At 47.3% G+C, this 19,146-nt stretch overlaps 1 protein-coding gene across 4 annotated transcripts in view; it reads left to right on the top strand.

Moving 5' to 3' along the window:
* EML6 (EMAP like 6) overlaps positions 1 to 19,146 on the top strand; it is a 295,572-nt gene that overhangs the window by 28,973 nt on the left and 247,453 nt on the right. For all 4 annotated transcript variants that reach the window (XR_013276589.1, XM_077485543.1, XM_077485540.1 and 1 more), the window contains exon 2: positions 13,502 to 13,661. Coding sequence is in view for 3 of the 4 variants with exons in the window: in XM_077485543.1 (XP_077341669.1) it covers positions 13,502 to 13,661 (160 nt within the window). In the remaining variant the exon portion in view is untranslated. The remainder of the gene's footprint in view (positions 1 to 13,501; positions 13,662 to 19,146) is intronic.

The raw sequence follows: 19,146 nt of genomic DNA, 5'->3' as shown, positions 1-19,146 counted from the left end.
GGTGTGGGGCACTAAAAACACAGCTCAACCACACATTTTTAACCACAACCCCCCCAAGCTGCGCCACACTTGAAACTGGTAAAGTGAAATAGGAGCTTTCTGTGTCATCCAGAGAAAGTTCTAGTGATATAATGGTCGCGTGTCATTCTTGGAAGGGAAGTATTTTTGTACTTGGAAGGTGTCAGTTGATTGCAGTTTGAAATCTTCCAGAAGGAAATAATATATATCAACCTTTCCAGCGATGTAATGAAGAATTGTGTGTCTCCAGTGATAGGTGTACAATGTACCCGGCTCTGAACCGCTGCCTTCTAGTGCTGCCATTGTGACTCACACTGTGCTTAATTATACATATACCATGACTTTTTAATGGTTTGCGGAATCTGGTAAAATGCTTTTTACACATTACATGATAGGCGGCTTTTGTTTTCCGAGCTTTAGGTAATCTCTGTTTATAGTCAGTAATGACCTCTTCAGTCACGATGCCGCAATTGCCGACTGTAAAACATAAATCCCATTGTGTCGTATTAAACACCTAGAATGCTTAAAGTGACATTAAAATCTTCTAATATATATATATATATATATATATATATATATATATATATATATATATATATATATAAAAGATTTTATTGTCACTTTAAGCATTCTCAAGCAACAATTACCTGCAACAATATTGGACAGAAATATCACCTTTCTCCTTCTTTTTGCTGTCCCCGCCCATATTGTAAGCTCCTTACTCCTTCCGATGCCCCCTGTAGCACCCTGGATACTAAGGAGGCACCTGTGAATGCATGTTGGGTCCTGTGTTGTGCTGTGTGCATCCATAGACATACACAGTAGCAGTAAGCCACGCCCCCGCTCCCTCCTCACAGGGGTTTGACTGACAGGGGCAGGAGCCTATTGCTGCCCTCAGTTTCTCCTAGGAAGCAGGAAGGAAGGGGAGTGACACTGGAGCCGTAGACCGTGCTGAAGCAGTGAGATGGAGTCTGGAAAGTGTTTATAGAATAGTCATAAATTCCTTTCCGATGATCAATTTAGACTCGGCTTCAGTTATATTTGATCAAACTGAGTCAGTCAGCCAGGGCGGAATATTATCGATCGTTTTTTCATCATTCTGCAGCATTGAGATACTTTGTTCAGGAATACACAGCTACATAATTGGTAAGGTTGAAAAAAAAAAGACCTGTGTAGGGGGTGGGTGTGTGTTTATGTTAGTACCATTTCCCATATAGCTCTATATATTGCGTACACACACGATCGGAAATTCAGCCAGCAAAAAGACCAATGAGCTTTTGGTCGGAAAATGCGACCGTGTGTATTCTCCATCAGACTTTTGCTGACCAAATTCCCGCCAGCAAAAGATTGAGAGCAGGTTCTCAATTTTTCGGTGGGAAAAAGTTTTGAACGGAAATTTCCGACGCACAAAACAATTAGACGCATGCTCCGAAGCATTGAACTCCATTTTCTCGGCTTGTTGTAGTGTTGTACGTCACTGCGTTCTTGACGGTCAAAAGTGCAGCTTTTGCGTGACCGTGTGTATGCAAGCCAAGCTTGAGCGTAATTCCGTTAAAAAACCAACCAAGATTTTTGCGTCGGAAAATCCGCACGTGTGTCCGCGGCATAAGAGTTTTTTGAAATTTTCGATACTCCCCGTCCCACACACTGTGGAAGGGAGTTCCACATCCTTACAGCTCTGACAGTAAAGAACCTCTTATGCAGTAAAGTGTTCCTAAACCCAGGAGACTGCATTCGCTATATCTGGTCTCCCATAGTACACAGAGCATGGAAATGCAATTATTTAAGTAAATGTAAACTGCTACATACCTTTTCCCATCAGCAGTATATAGCAGTCTTGTGACTTCAATCAGTGTCTGGTTAAAGCTTGTAAGAGGATTTTTCATTCTTCTCTAACTGTCCTGTGAGGATGCAGGACCCTTGAGCCCGGTATAAATCCAAGGGTGATCGGAGATTCGCTGTCCAAGGGCCTCGGCTATGGAATGCTCTACCAATCAACATCCGCCTGGAAGAAAATCACCTGGCTTTTAGGAAAAAACTCAAGACCTTCCTCTTTTAGCAGATGATCAAAGCTCGCCACAGCGCCTAGAGGCGATTCAGTTCGCATTGTGCGCTATATAAGTATTTCATTCATTCACTCTGTCTGGACAGTGCTGATTGGCCCTGAGCTAATCAACTGCAGCTCTGTGTCTGAATGGACGCACAGAGCAGGTACCCCCATAGCAAGCTACTTTCTGTGGGGGCACTCGGCAGAGGGGAGGGGCCAGAAGCACCGACAAGGGACCCTAAAAGAGGAGGAGGATCGGAGTTGCTCTGTGCAAAACCACTACACATAGCAGGCAGATTTTTAAACAAAAAAAAAAACAACACTTTAGTATCCCTTTAAAGCGGGAATCCGCTGGGACTCCGCGTTTTATTTTATTTTTTTAAAGCCAGCAGCTACAAATACTGCAGCTGCTGACTTTTAAAATAGTGACACTTACCCGCCCAGCGCGCCCGCGATGTCGTCACCCAAAGCCGATCTCTCGATCGTCTCTCGGGTGCTGCCGCCGCCATCTTGGGTATGAGAATCAGGAAATGGAGCCTTTCGGCTTCATTTCCCGGTTCCCTACTGCGCATGCGCGAGTCGCGCAAAAAAATTGCAAAAAATTGATATGGGTACAGTGTAGCATGACTGAGTAATTGTCATTCAAAATGTGAGAGCACCGAAAGCTGAAAATTTGTTTGGTTAGGAAGGGGGTTTAAGTGCCCGGTGGGTAAGTGGTTAATGTGTTATCCGATCGAACTGTCTGCACTAGATATATGTAAAAAAATTAAAAAAAGAAACAAAAAATGCATTCCTTTATGTCCACTGAACAATTTAGCGGTCATTACATGATGGCCCTGTTTGTGCTCACGTCCGAATTTTTTCGTATAGTGTATGGCCAGCATAAGGACGGAAAAGATATTAAATCTGAAATCAAGGGAAAGTAAAAATCCCTCTTGCAGGTGAGACTGCCCCAGCACTGCAATGGTTAAAGTGAAATTCCAGCTTGTAAATGATCACCTAGAAATGAAAGGCAAAACATTTGTGTATAGATATTTAAAAAAAGGTATTTTTTTTTTTTTAAGTGATTACATTCCTTCTGTTCTCAGCTGCATAAAAGCTGGGGGAGGAGAAGCAATAGCACAAATGGGCGTTCCTGTACTTTCCCTTTAAGGCGCGGCTTAGGCGTGCCCGAGCGTCCCGTGGACTCTTATGTTTGCCGGGGGCCCACGATCGTGACACGGATTGACAGAACGGGGAGATGCCTTTGTAAACAAGACATTTCCCTGTTCTGCCTAGCAACATGTCATCAGGAGCAGTGATCATGTTGTAGTGAGCCCACCCCCCCCCCCCACAGTTAGAATCACTCCCTAGGACACACTTAACCCCTTGATCGCCCCCTAGTGTTTAATCCCTTCCCTGCCACTGTCATTTACACAGTAATCAGTGCATTTTTATAGCACTGATCACTGTATAAATGACAATGGTCCCAAAATAGTGTCAAAAGTGTCTGATGTGTCCGCCGCAATGTTGCAGTCACGATAAACATCGCAGATCGCTGCCATTATGTATATATAAAAAAAAAAAATGCCATAAATCTATTCCCTATTTTGCGCAAACCAATCAATATATGCTTGTTGCAATTTTTTTTTTTAACCAAAAATATGTAGAAGAATACGTATAGGCCTAAATCATGGAAGACATTTGTTTTTTTCTTTATTTTTTGGGGATATTTATTATAGTAAAAAGTTTAAAAAATAGCTTTTTTTTTTTTCAAAATTGCCGCTTTTTTTGTTTATAGCGCAAAAAATAAAAACCGCAGAGGTGATCAAATACCACCAAAAGAAAGCTCTATTTGTGGGAAAAAAAGGACATACATTTTGTTTGGGAGCCACGTCACACGACCGCACAATTGTCAGTTAAATCGACGCAGTGATCTGGTCAGGAAGGGGGTAAATTCTTCCGGGGCTATAGTGGTTAATAACATTTAATTACAATATGACTTGAGTCTCAATTGTATATGCTATATTATAAAAAAATATGTATTTGCTAAAAAAAAAAAAAAAAAAATGAAAAGTGGAGTTACCCTTAAAAGGATCTTTTTTATTTTTTTTCTAACCACTTAAGGACCAGAAGATTTGCCCCCTTAATGACCAGGCCATTTTTTGCGATATGGCACTGCGTCGTTTTAACTGACAGTTGCACGGGCATGCAACGCTGTACCCAAATAATATTGATGTCCTTTTTTCCCACAAATAGAGCTTTCTTTTGGTGGTATTTGATCACCTCTGTGATTTAAATTTTTTGCAATTTTAAACAAAAAATAAGCGACAATTTTGAAAAAAAAAACATTTTTTTTTACTTTTTGCTATAATAAATATCCCCCAAAAATGTCTTCCTCAGTTTAGACCAATAAATATTCTTCTACATATTTTTTGGTAAAAAAAAAAAAAAAATCACAATAAGTGTTTATTGATTGGTTTGCGCAAAAGTTATAGCGTCTACAAAATAGGCAATAGATTTATGGCATTTTTATTATCATTTTTTTTTTTTCACCAGTAATGGCAGTGATCAGCGATTTTTAGCGGGACTGACATTGCGGCGGACACATGAGACACTTTTGACACTTTTTTGGGACCATTGACGCTTATACATATATATGGGACTGCCTGGAGGAAGAGACCGATCGCTGTTCCTAAGCAGTAAGAACAACAGATCTGTCTCTTCTCCCCTGACAGAACGTAGATCTGTCTATTTACATTGACAGACCTCCATTCTGTCTCTCTCAGGAGCGATCGCGGGTGCCCGGCGGACATTGCGGGCGCCGGGGCACATGCATCGGCTCTGTCGTCGCGTGCGAGCCCCCTGGAGCACTTACAGCGCCCGACATACATCTACGACAGCTCGCCCAGGGCAGCCAACCTCCCGCTTATACTGCGGCGGCTGGTCCTCAAGTGGTTAAATAAAAAAAGATGTTATACTTCTTTGTTCTGTGCACTGAAGTTGCACAAAGCGGTCCTTACCTCCTCTTCTGGAGTTCCCTGCTGTACACTCCTCCTTCGTCTGCATGCCTCTTCACCATGCATGGTGTTAAGGGAACACACGTGTGCATGCTTCCAAGCCAGGCTGTGTGTGACCATAGACACATACAGTGCTGGTAAGCCACACACCCCTCCCTCCTCACAGGAGTTTGGCTTTGCTGTAACGGGTAGAAGAGCCAGTGTTTAGGGATGAGGGGTATATTAGGCAGTGGGGCATTTTTTACCTTAATGCATTGAACCTTAGAATTCCACTTTAAATGCATGTTAAGGTCTGGCGGTCTTACTCCTGATCCTCTGCTTCCGCAGGCTCCCTCCCTATTTCTCTCTATGCTCCGGTGGTCAGAGCTGCTCTGAAATCATCAAGACCTATAGTCCTCCTTTGGGGCGTGTGGGTTCAGCAAAAGGGAGAGACAAATGAGGAACCCATAGTATAGTAATTAAAAATCCAGGCTTTTAAATGAAGGTTAAAACTACCCTCAAGAAGGCAGGGGTAAAATTGCATAAAAAACAATCAATCGCATGCAGACACCCCTCTGCTGAACAGCCTGGTTATATTGTAACCCATCCTGGAATCTTGGCTCCTGATATCCATCCATCCCATGGGGATATTGAGATTAAGTGAAGCCAGACCCCCATCTTGGGGTCAGAGTAGGTGGTAAGCGGCTCGAGAGTTGGGATCTGAGAAGCTTCCCAACACTCTGAAAATTCCTTTCAACTGAGCTCTATTAGGCCCCTTTCACACATGCGGACCGTTTGTCTGTTTTTCATTCATCCATTCACAAAAGAAAAACGGACATCAATGCATCTCTATGGGAACATTATGTAATGGGATGATCATCCGTTCACATCCACATCTATGAACATCTGGATAAACAAAGAGGTGCGGACGTAAAACGGATATAAACGGACAAACAGTCCGCTCTGCATCCGATTTTTGCACTGGTAGTGGAAGTAAAACCTGATGAAAAACTGACGAGCAACTAATGAGCAGCTGATGAAAAACTGATAGGCCCCTTTCACAGGGGCTGTCCAATCTGGTCCACCTATTAGTTTTCCAAGCGGATCTGATTGGATACTCCATTCACCTCTATAGAGTGACACGTCCGCTGCTACCTGATCTGATCATCTCAGACAAAAAAAAGATGGACGAAGGTCCTATTTTCCATCCGTCTGGTGGATAAGATTGGATGAAAATGGGCAAGCGGTTTCATCCGATCTCCCCATAGAAGTGAGCGGGACTCTGTCCATCTCCGCTTTGCTCAGTAAGCGGAGACAGACCTGTCATCCCCCGCTAAGCAAGCAGATCCTGCAGAATGGAGGCGACCGTGTGAAAGGGGCCATAAGAAATGGATGGGCAACTGATGGGCAGCTGATGAGCAACTCATGAGCAACTGATTAGCAGCTGATGAGCAGCTTATCAGCAACCGATTAGCAGCGCATGAGCAGCTGATTAGCAGCTGATGAGCAACTTATGAGCAACTGATTAGCAGCTGATGAGCAATTTATGAGCAACTGATTAGCAGCTGATGAGCAACTTATTAGCAGCTGATGAGCAACTTATTAGCAGCTGATGAGCAACTTATGAGCAGCTGGTGAGAAACTTATGAGCAACCGATCAGCAGCTGATGAGCAACTTATGAGCAACTGATTAGCAGCTGATGAGCAACTGATTAGCAGCTGATGAGCAACATATGAGCAGCCAATGAGCAACTTATTAGCAGCTGATGAGCAATTTATGAGCAACTTATGAGCAACTGATTAGCAACTGATTAGCAGCTGATGAGCAACTTATGAGCAACTAATTAGCAGCTGATGAGCAACTTATGAGCAACTAATTAGCAGCTGATGAGCAACTTATTAGCAACTTATGAGCAACTGACTAGCAGCTGATGAGCAACTGATTAGCAGCTGATCAGCAACTGATTAGCAACTGATGGGAAACTTATGAGCACCTGATGAGCAACTGATTAGCAGCTGATGAGCAACTTATGAGCAACCAAGTTAACTGATTAACTGAAAAACTGATGGAAATCTGCTGTAAACTTCATCCTTTTTCCTTTGCAAAAAACATAACTGAACTGATGAAATGAACAGTCGGCGGTGTGTAAAAGGGGTCTTAGGAGTCTGTTCTGTCCATTCCATATACACATCACACATCTCATAATCAGTATTGAAAATGGATGCCAATGGGCTCAGATATGGGCGGCTTGAGATACGTCGCACGTAGGACCATTTCCCAGGTTCTCTGCTTTCTGGCGTTCAGTACATCACTTCAGAGCGCACACAAGTCATATTTTATCCGCGGTCAATTATAGGCATCAAGCGCTTATTGTATGTTTAATTAATTTCCTCCATTAAATCCGATTCTTGAAATATTTCCACAGCACTGCCCTAGATTTCTTGTTTGCCTTTACAACAAGCGTGATCCTGACATCCTAAATTAAGGTCTAGACGTATGATATCTCTGACTAATTAGAGAACCAGAAAACAAACTGCATTTTGCTATTTTAATTATGAGAAGTCATAAAGACAAGTTCAGGGAATTCCTCAGCAATTAATTACTGGTTTCGCTGGGGGAGAATACCGAACGCTGTTTGGCTCCTCACATCAGCAATTCCCAGAAATAGACTTTCTACTTGACTGGTAAATGATGCCGGGGGGGGGCTGCTGGAGAAATGCCCCTCTTGTATCTCGCAGTGCAAATGACCAGCCCAATCCTATCTTGATGTCTAGTCCGGCCTGCACCTCGGGACATGGCTGGAAATAGAGTCTGGATGCAGCTTTTCTTTGAAGGCATAAAAGGAGAAGAGAAATGAAAGAAAAATTATATATAATAATATTTGTTGCATTAAAATTGTCCGACAACTCACAACACATGTCTTTTAAATTATAATGTACTATCATATATCACATCTATATATCATATCTCATTTAAGCTTTAAAACAGTTATAAAGGCAATTTCTTTTAAATTAAAATAATAAACATGTACTTACCTTCTCAGTTTCATGGTATTGCACATAGCCGCCCCTTACCTCCTCTTCTGGGGTACCCCGCTGAGCTCACCGCTTCTCCTCTTCTGTGTGTTCCCATGGCAAGCCGCCTCCTATGGGGGCAGATGTGCGGGCTTGTGCACGAGCTGGGCTGTGTGCATCCATAGACGCACACAGTGAAGCTCGCCCAGCCCCCCACTTCCTCTTCACAGGATTTGACTGATCGCAGGAGCCACTCTGAGGTCCCTTTCACAGGGGTGCCTCCATTGCATGGACTCCGCTTGCTCATCAGGGGATCACTCTGCTGATCCTTGCCGAGCGGGTGGATAACAGGTCCGTCTCCGCTTACTGAGTAGAGAGACAGAACCAATCCCACTCTCCTCTATAGATTTTCATCCGATCATATCCGATCCGCCAGACAGATGGAAAATAGGACCTCCATCCGTCTGGATTTGGTGGACAGGATCTGATCAGATAGCAGTAGATGTCAGCGCTGATATCCTCTGCCCCATAGGGGTGAATGGAAGGTCCGAACAGGTCTGCCTGTCTTTTTTTTTTTTTTTTTTTTTTTTATTGAGCAGACAATATAGTAATATAGCAATCAGTGCAGATAAAATACAGAACAATTGTTTGCCAGCTAAACACTAAAACGTAATCTACAAAACCTGAAAAGGTAATCAAAACATATAGAAAGGGCAGCGCAAAAAAAACAAATATAAAATCAAAAGAAAACAATAAAAAACATCCAAAAGTCCAATCTAATGAACAACAAAGACCAGATAGCAGCAGCACAGATCCTCCGCATGTGGAAAAAGAGATCCAGAGACACAAGAATATTGTGACAATCCCTCCACCTCTAAGATGCAATGCTCACTCACCTTATCAAATAGACCCCAGAGCTAACAGGAAGTCAACAGCATGTGTCCCCTTAAGGGAAAAGTATAGCCAGGTAGTAGATAATGATCTTCAAAGTCTCCCCCAGACACATGTAGATAGAAAACCTGATCAGGCAACCCATGTGAAAGGGGCCTTAACCACTTGACCTCCCAAAGATTTACCCCCCCCCCTTCATGACCAGCCCATTTTTTGCGATACGCCACTGCGTTACTTTAACTGATAACTACACGGTCGTGCGACGCTGTACTCAAAATATATGTCCTTTTTTTTCCCCCACAAATAGAGCTTTCTTTTGGTGGTATTTGATTACCTCTGCAGTGATTATTTTTTGCACTATAAACAAAATGCAGGTACTGCATTTTCCGGGGCTGAAGTGGTTAACTGATTATAAAGTGGAGTTTGGCTTCAATGTGTTAGTATATTTAAATCTGCTAGTACATCTAAGGCCCCCCTGTTGTGGACATTTTTATTAATGTATGTTGTCAGATGTCCCCCAGTGTCCGTTTTTCTATAATGCGCTCATGCGAGCGTATTCGCACATACAGGCGTTGGTGGAAGACCATTGGCTGCGGAAACACGGCAGATCTGTTTGCTGTTTTAGGGATGATCGTTTATGCCTCACCAAGAGACTGGCCACCTCATGGCGATTGCCTTAACGCTCCTAGCAAACGGATCTGCGTACATGGGAACAATAGCATAACCATACAATAATCTTGGCCCACTGAGCCATGATACAGTACGGCTCACGTCATTGGTAGCAGCGGGAATGTGCAACTGATCGTGGTCAGAGCCCTGTAAGTAGTGTTCAAATTGGGGCTGGCCGCATGGCTGTGCACACGACCATCTGCACACGCCACTAATGGAATTCTATTTGAATATATGCATGTGTGTGATTGGTTCTTTTGAAAGAATACAAGTGTCTGATTGGCTGATTCTGAAGCCACCACCTTCCTTTATTATTCATGTTTACAGTATAACTAAAAGCAGCTGATCATCCTAGGCAGGATTTTGCTAAGCCCAATGTGATACCAGCGTCTGTCTATGTGTCAGAAACCATGAAATCAGGCCGAGACAGAAGTACGGTTAAGGCTAGGTTCACACCGTAGCGATGCGGGAACGCCGCGAATCCGCGGCGTTTTCCCGCATCGCATGCCTCCCGCCGGCAGTTCACACTGCCCTATGCGGACTGCTGGGAGTGTCAATGAAATCTTAATGACACCCCCAGATCAGTCTGCATATCGCAGTGCGATCTGCAAACTCGGACAGGAATCGGTGAACACCCATGCGTTCCGATTCTGCTGCGGACCAAAAAAAGGGTCCCGTGCGAGTTTGCGGCGGGTGCGATGCGAATTCAGCCATACTATCTGTATGGCTGAACTCGCATCGCTACAGAGATCGGATGTGATTTGCACTGCAGTGCGGTGCGAATCACATCCGGGTCTCCCACCCGCAGGGGTGTGAACCCAGCCTTAATCACACCTGTTTAGTAATAAAAGTAAAAAGAAAAAAGTCAAAACATAGTCAACGTTCAGCAACCGGAACGGACAGCCAAGCCAGAAGTCGGGGATCAATGTAGTGGAACAGCAAGCAGGATCTGGAGCCAGAAGGGATGTCAGCAAAGCAATTCTTGAACAGGCTTGCAGGCGATAGTTTCTGTGATGTTGACCAAGGTGAAGGTAGCGATCCTCTGGACTGAACGCCTTAAAAAGGCAGGACTGACGAGCAGGATCATCAACAGCTGAGTCACTGTGGAGAGATGGCAAGGCTGAGCCCAGCCCTGACACTGTATTACTTGGAGATAAACAAGCGCACTTTCCCGGCATTATACAAGAGAGCGATGAATGTGCTTATTAGCGCATGGGATTATTTTCTTATAGGAGAAGCTTTACCTAATCCACAACACCCCCCACCCAAACTGACAATGCTGCTGTACAAAGGTGCCTCCTGTGCTCCTTCTTCCAGAGTGGGGGCACTTGAATACAGGAGGTGTTACTGGCCAGATCACCGGGTGAAAACACAGAGAAAAAAAGCAAAAGAAAGCTAATGCAGCCACCACATCCAATGATTGGTAAGCTGCAGTATATTACATTTTGGGTTTAATACCACTTTAGGCCAAATATATATCGTTGGCCTAACACCTTTCATTTCTACATTTCATGGAAAACACAATAGGGATGTGTTTGTTCGTCTCTCTTCACAGCTCCGAGGTGTGATGTTGTAGATTCTGTGAACTGTCCTGGAATAATGGCTCTTCCCTGCGCCGGTGACACCGTCCTCCTCCGAATTCTCACATTCGGCTGCCAGAATCCCCCAGCGCCCCGCTCTCACCTTGATGTGACTGCACACATAGACCTCAATCAGTCACTTCCCAACTATGAATAGTAATCATGGCGTTTGGTGCCGCAGCCGATGCCGGCAGATTTGTTAAAATAACATTCCTAGTTATAGAGGATGTCGGGGAATGGAAGGCGCTGTGAGATGGACGGGGAGCCTGGAGAGGGGAAGGATCAATGGTGAGGAGAGCCGGAGTCCTCATACTATTCACTACCAGAGACACATCACATATTCTGCAGGGTGAAAAAATCTGTTTAATAGCTGAATAAAATACATTTAAATGAATGAATATATTATACTTGGATTTTTTGGTAATCTACATAATATGATTCAGAATCAGAACAAGTGAGAAAAAACTCCAGAAGTACCCCGTACATCAGGGTCCCCATCAAAGTACCCCGTACATCAGGGTCCCCATCAAAGTACCCCGTACATCAGGGTCCCCATCAAAGTACCCCGTACATCAGGGTCCCCATCAAAGTACCCCGTACATCAGGGTCCCCATCAAAGTACTCCATACATCAGGGTCCCCATCAAAGTACCCCGTACATCAGGGTCCCCATCAAAGTACCTGTACATCAGGCTCCCCATCAAAGTACTCCATACATCAGGGTCCCCATCAAAGTACCCCGTACATCAGGGTCCCCATCAAAGTACCTGTACATCAGGCTCCCCATCAAAGTACTCCATACATCAGGGTCCCCATCAAAGTCCCCCGTACATCAGGGTCCCCATCAAAGTACCCCGTACATCAGGGTCCCCATCAAAGTCCCCCGTACATCAGGGTCCCCATCAAAGTCCCCCGTACATCTGGGTCACCTTCAAAATCCCCCGTGCATCAGGGTCCCCATCAAAGTACCCCGTACATCAGGGTCCCCATCAAAGTACTCCATACATCAGGCCTCCCATCAAAGTACTCCATACATCAGGGTCCCCATCAAAGTACCTCGTACATCAGGGTCCCCATCAAAGTACCCCGTACATCAGGGTCCCCATCAAAGTACCCCGTACATCAGGGTCCCCATCAAAGTACCTGTACATCAGGCTCCCCATCAAAGTACTCCATACATCAGGGTCCCCATCAAAGTACCCCGTACATCAGGGTCCCCATCAAAGTACCTGTACATCAGGCTCCCCATCAAAGTACTCCATACATCAGGGTCCCCATCAAAGTACCCCGTACATCAGGGTCCCCATCAAAGTACCTGTACATCAGGCTCCCCATCAAAGTACTCCATACATCAGGGTCCCCATCAAAGTACCCCGTACATCAGGGTCCCCATCAAAGTCCCCCGTACATCAGGGTCCCCATCAAAGTCCCCCGTACATCTGGGTCACCTTCAAAATCCCCCGTGCATCAGGGTCCCCATCAAAGTACCCCGTACATCAGGGTCCCCATCAAAGTACTCCATACATCAGGCCTCCCATCAAAGTACTCCATACATCAGGGTCCCCATCAAAGTACCTCGTACATCAGGGTCCCCATCAAAGTACCCCGTACATCAGGGTCCCCATCAAAGTACTCCATACATCAGGGTCCCCATCAAAGTACCCCGTACATCAGGGTCCCCATCAAAGTACCCCGTACATCAGGGTCCCCATCAAAGTACCCCGTACATCTGGGTCCCCTTCAAAATCCCCCGTACATCAGGGTCCCCATCAAACTACTCCATACATCAGGGTCCCCATCAAAGTACTCCATACATCAGGCCTCCCATCAAAGTACTCCATACATCAGGGTCCCCATCAAAGTACCCCGTACATCAGGGTCCCCATCAAAGTACCCCGTACATCAGGGTCCCCATCAAAGTACCCCGTACATCAGGGTCCCCATCAAAGTCCCCAGTACATCAGGGTCCCCATCAAAGTCCCCAGTACATCAGGGTCCCCATCAAAGTACCCCGTACATCAGGGTCCCCATCAAAGTACCCCGTACATCAGGGTCCCCATCAAAGTCCCCCGTACATCAGAGTCTCTTAACGAGGCCCCCTTGTATATCCATCAAGGCATTTTGATATTTATCAAACTCTTGATAAATAACATACATGCTGGTTCACGAATGGTCCTATTTCACACTTGGTCTATCTGTATTGATTACATACCCTTCTGTGATTACTTATAAATGTCCATTGATAGTTTTGTAATATTTGATATTTATAGTTGTTTTTTTTTTTGTTTGTTTTTGTCTCTGCAGCCTTGCCTTACATCCAGACAGAACTCTTGTTGCAACAGGCCAGGTTGGGAAGGATCCGTACATCTGTATCTGGGATTCCTACACAATACAGACCATCTCCATCCTGAAAGATGTGCACACACATGGAGTGGCCGGCCTGGCATTCGATTCGGATGGACAGGTTTGTCTTTGTCTGTATTTGTACCCACAGGCTCAGGATGCAGACATCCCAGCATTTACTATACACTGATGGCATACCTGGGACCCCTTCCTGGCATACTTAGGACCCCTTCCTGGCATACCTGGGACCCCTTTCTGCTTCCTGTGCTCTATAATATTTCTAGTTTAAAGCTGCACTTCACTCTCAGTCAACACTGACTATTTTTAATCTTGGGCCCCTTTCACACTAGCTGACTGATCGTGACTAGTGTAGTCTGAATGTTCCCCTTATACTATTCCTTATCTATTAGAAACGAGACCACACCATAGGTTGGAGTAAACTGGCCACAACAGCCTTTATTAAACATAACTCAAAATTACTCCAATAACTTGTAATATGAAAATATATAAATATATAAATATATATATAAATATATAAATATAAATAACTTTATTAACATTAAACCACATTTAAATTAACATTAACTGCCCATTCTGGTGATCTCTGACGGTGACCACACTTAAGCCAATACCCAATCACTGCGGTACACCTGACCAACTTCCCAAAGGCCTCCACCTGTGACCGGTCGGAGACAACTTCCGCCAGTGAACATAACCGTATTCCCTCCAACGTTCAGGAATACCCAGAGGGGCCGATCGTTAGATGAGCCCCCCACACCCTCAGATCCCTTCTGAGTACCTGTCTACCGTCAGAAACCACCAGAAAACACACCGCCAACACGAAAAACTTTCAGCTGCCGTGACAACCGATGAAACCTGCAAAAGAAGAAAAAGACCAGCAACAAAACACCACAAAACAAACACATAACAATAGGGCGGGAGGGTGGGAAAACTGCCTCCTCTGTGTCACACTGGGCTCCGAATGATTCCTTAAAGCCACACCTCTCCCTTTTATGTGACCCCTCCCCTACACTGAACTTGTTTCCTGCAAACCTTTTCCTGAACTCCACCCATAAAGCTTAACCCTCTGTGTCCCTCATCCACACTGTCATGTCCAGCACTCCTTATATCATTGTATTCATAATCCGTGCTTCTCTTGACTAGTGTAGTCTGAATGTTCCCCTTATACTATTCCTTATCTATTAGAAACGAGACCACACCATAGGTTGGAGTAAACTGGCCACAACAGCCTTTATTAAACATAACTCAAAATTACTCCAATAACTTGTAATATGAAAATATATAAATATATAAATATATATATAAATATATAAATATAAATAACTTTATTAACATTAAACCACATTTAAATTAACATTAACTGCCCATTCTGGTGATCTCTGACGGTGACCACACTTAAGCCAATACCCAATCACTGCGGTACACCTGACCAACTTCCCAAAGGCCTCCACCTGTGACCGGTCGGAGACAACTTCCGCCAGTGAACATAACCGTATTCCCTCCAACGTTCAGGAATACCCAGAGGGGCCGATCGTTAGATGAGCCCCCCACACCCTCAGATCCCTTCTGAGTACCTGTCTACCGTCAGAAACCACCAGAAAACACACCGCCACAGCCCGAAAGGGTGACCCCCTCAACCTTGAGGGCCGCCCCACACCCGAAGAGCTTTCTGTATGCCCTCCTGTAAGCCAAAGGACCAGAGGTCAATCCCCACATCAGATAGATGAACGCCATCCCGCCTGAGATAAAGCCCTACATTCACCTCCAATTCCCTGTGTCTTACCACAATGCCCCCGTTCTGCACTACAAACCGCCCAACAACCTTATTAACCCTAATCCTGGTTTTCTCAAGGCTGGCTAAAGACCTGGCCCCCCGCCACACCGTTCTGGCCACAATGTCTGACCACACCAAAATGGTGCCCGGGAAAAGGACTCGCATGCGCAACACATCAGCCTTGATATCCGCCAAAATGTCCTTCACTTTTCGAACTCCCAGGTCATTGCCCCCCGCATGAACGACCAGCACATCCGGGGGCCTATCCCTCAAAGCGAAACGCTCCACCTCCCTCATGACACGCTCCCACCTCATGCCCGGGAAACCCAACCACATCACCCTAGCTACCTCCCTGGGGATACCTAATTGCCTGCCTGCTGGTAGAGAATCACCTCTCCTGGCCCCCCAGCAGACGTACGAATGCCCCAGGATCCAAACGAGGCGTTGAGAACCTCCATCTGGAATGAAAACAAGAGAAATAACACAACAACCAAAGGAATGTTACAAGCACAGTCCTCCCCCCCATAAATCCCACAGCAAAACAACCCCCAGCCGCACCATCCTTACCCCAGTAGCAACTGCGGCCGGACATAGGACCGGAACCTCCGGGACTCCCATCTACCAATCCGGCGAACCACCGCCTCCTCCAGCCCACATCGAGCCGCCTCCGTGGCCGCCCCAATCCGAAAAGAGTGGGACGCGTAGTCCCGCTCATCCAAACCCACCGCCCTCAGGCATTGCCGAAAGACCGACACAAACTGAAAACGGGATAGAAAAGAGCCCTCCTCGTGCACCAAAAAGGGGCCCGCCCTCCCAGGCCGTACCGCCCGGAAAACCCGTACCGCCGCCACCGGGCACACTACCGAGCCCGGCAGGGCGAGCAGCGTAATCGCCACTCCCTTGCCCCGTTGATCAGTCTTAGACCTACGCAACCGTATACTCACCCGATCCGCAACCACCTGCACGTCCTGATCCAACAGACCCCCAGCCACCCGTTTTGAGCGACACACCAACTCCCCAATCCTAAAAGCCCCATAAAACGCCAGCGAAAACGCTGCCGTAAACAGGACGGTCTCGTAAGCAGACGAGCAAACGTCCACCAGCCGAGAACAAATTGCCACCAGATTGTCAAATGACACCGGCCGGCGCGCATCCCTACCCTTCCAATCCCTCCTGTACCCCTTCAACGTTTGCCTCACCCAAAAATCCTTCGTCCCGTCCGGCTCCCCCCACAGTTTGAACAAAAAGGCCAACCCCGCCAGCTTCCGCTCAATAGATGCGGGAGACAGGCCCGTCTCAATGTTCCGGGCAACCCAGTACAATACCACCCAGCGCCGGTCGGAGCCCCGACCAGCCACTCCAACCTCCCGCAGGAACGCCCACCATTCCGCCCACACTCTAGAATAAGCAGACCATGTAGCCTCACTCAACGACCTTTTTAACCAACCTGCGGCGATTCCAAGGGAAGTTCCCACATCCACCCGGGGCATGGCGCCCCCGACTCCTCCGCTCCCGGCGCCAGCTGCCGGAACTTGTCCCACTGAAAACGAGAGAGCGAGTCAGCCAAAGAATTCTCCACCCCAGGTATGTGCACAGCATAAACGTAAACATTGAGCCGCAAACATCGAAAGACCAGGTGTCGCAGCAGCCGGATGACCGGGGGGGAAGAAGCAGTCATCCGATTGAGGACCTGGACCACCCCCATGTTATCGCAATTGATGCGCAACTTCAAATTACGAAACTCCGCCCCCCATAACTCCAATGCCACCACTATCGGGAACAATTCTAGCAAAACCAAATTGCCCAACAACCCCGCAACCTCCCATGAGCGTGGCCAAGGTTCCGCACTCCACCGACCCCGGAAAAAGGCCCCATAACCCGTTGAGCCAGCCGCGTCAGTAACCAACTCCACATCGAAGTTGCTCACTGGCCCCGACATCCACATAGCCCGCCCATTATACGACTCCAAAAATTCATGCCAAGCCCGCAGGTCCTCCCGGTGTTCCCTTCGCAAACGTACGAAGTGGGTAGGGGCGGTTACCCCGGCAGTGGCCCCCGACAGCCGTCGGCAGAACACACGGCCCATAGGGATGATCCGGCAAGCGAAATTCAGCTTGCCCAACAGGGACTGCAGGGCCCGAAGCTGAACCTTCGGCCGGCCCTGCATGCCTGCCAACTCCGCCTGCAGATCCCGTAATTTACTCTCTGGCAATCGACACTCCATTGCCACAGAATCAATCACGATTCCCAGAAAACTCAATTCCGTCACCGGGCCCTCCGTCTTATCCCCCGCCAACGGCACCCCGAACCTGCCCGCAATGTGCTGCAACGTGGACAGAAGAATCGCACACACACTGGAGGCAGGCGGGCCCACGCACAGAAAATCATCCAAATAGTGGATGACCGACTCCAGGCCCGAAACATCTCTCACCACCCATTCCAAGAATGAACTAAAAGCTTCAAAATAGGCGCATGAAATGGAACAACCCATGGGCAGGCACAAGTCCACATAAAACTTGCCCCGCCAATGGCATCCCAACAGCCGGAAGCTGTCCGGGTGGACCGGCAGAAGGCGAAACGCCGATTCCACATCCGCCTTGGCCATGAGAGCCCCACGACCATACCGCCTGACCCACCGTACCGCCGCGTCAAAAGAAGTGTAGGAAACCGTACACGCCTCCGGGTCAATGAAATCATTGACCGACCCCCCTTTCGGAAAAGACAGGTGATGAATCAAGCGAAACTTCCCCGGCTCCTTCTTAGGAACTACACCCAACGGGGAGACCACCAGGTCCCCCCACGGCTGCACTTCGAAAGGACCACCCATCCGGCCCAGCGCCACCTCTTTACCCAATTTTTCATCCACAACCCCCGGGTGATCTAAAGCCGATCGCAAATTCCTGGCCAACGGCGGCACCCCTCCCAAAGAACAGGGAATCCTAAAACCGTCCCGAAAACCCAGAATTAACCCACGCGCCGCCGCACCATCCGGATACCTATTTAGGAAAGGAAGCATCCTTCCCAGGTTCACCGGCGTCATCCCTTTTGTGACCGGCGGCACCGGCACGCTGACCTTTTTTGAAACAGCGAGACAGGGGGTGGGTGCCGCCGCACCCGGAGCACTCATGCTTGAAGCGGCACGCGCCTCCGAATTTACAAGCCCCTTCATTAAAGGGCCAGCACACCCCCCACTTCTTTCCGGCCGGCAGTCCCGAGGAAGACGCACTCCCGGCCCCCCCCTGAAGAAACGGAGTGGGGGCCCGCGGAGCAGACATAAGCCTCATCCAGAGGCTTATGTCCTTGTGATCCCACCGCAGGTCAGCCCGCACTGCCTTACGCTGACGAAACTGCTCATCATAGCGCAGCCAAGCCAGCCCTCCATACACTCGGTGAGCCTCCCCAATCGCGTCCAGGTAACAAAATAACGCCGAGCAATGCTCGGGGTTCTTTTCCCCTATCACGCTAGCCAATATAGCGAACGCCTGAAGCCAATTTGCAAATGTGCGCGGGATCAGCCGATACCTACGTTTTTCCTCGTCGTCCTTCTTGGAACTGTCCGGCTTAACCCTGTCCAAATTAAATTTCTCGAGGGGGAGCAAGGAGAAAATCTCCACATACTCACCCTTGCCGATTTTGTCCCGCACCTCCTGCTTCAAATGCGCCCCCAATGGGCCTTCGAAACAAACATAGACTTCGCACCGGGCAGCATCCGCGATCCTAACCAGGTCAGACCGCGCCCCCGGGTCCGCGGGCACCGGGGGGACCCCCGGGCCCACAGCCCCCGCATCCGTGCTCCCCGACACCGCGGCAG

The sequence above is a fragment of the Lithobates pipiens genome, unplaced genomic scaffold, assembly GCF_037356315.1.
Source record: "Lithobates pipiens isolate NorthernLeopardFrog02 unplaced genomic scaffold, aLitPip1_a1.2 Scaffold_18, whole genome shotgun sequence".
Lineage (NCBI taxonomy): Eukaryota > Metazoa > Chordata > Amphibia > Anura > Ranidae > Lithobates > Lithobates pipiens.
This window is presented reverse-complemented; position numbering and strand designations above follow the sequence as displayed.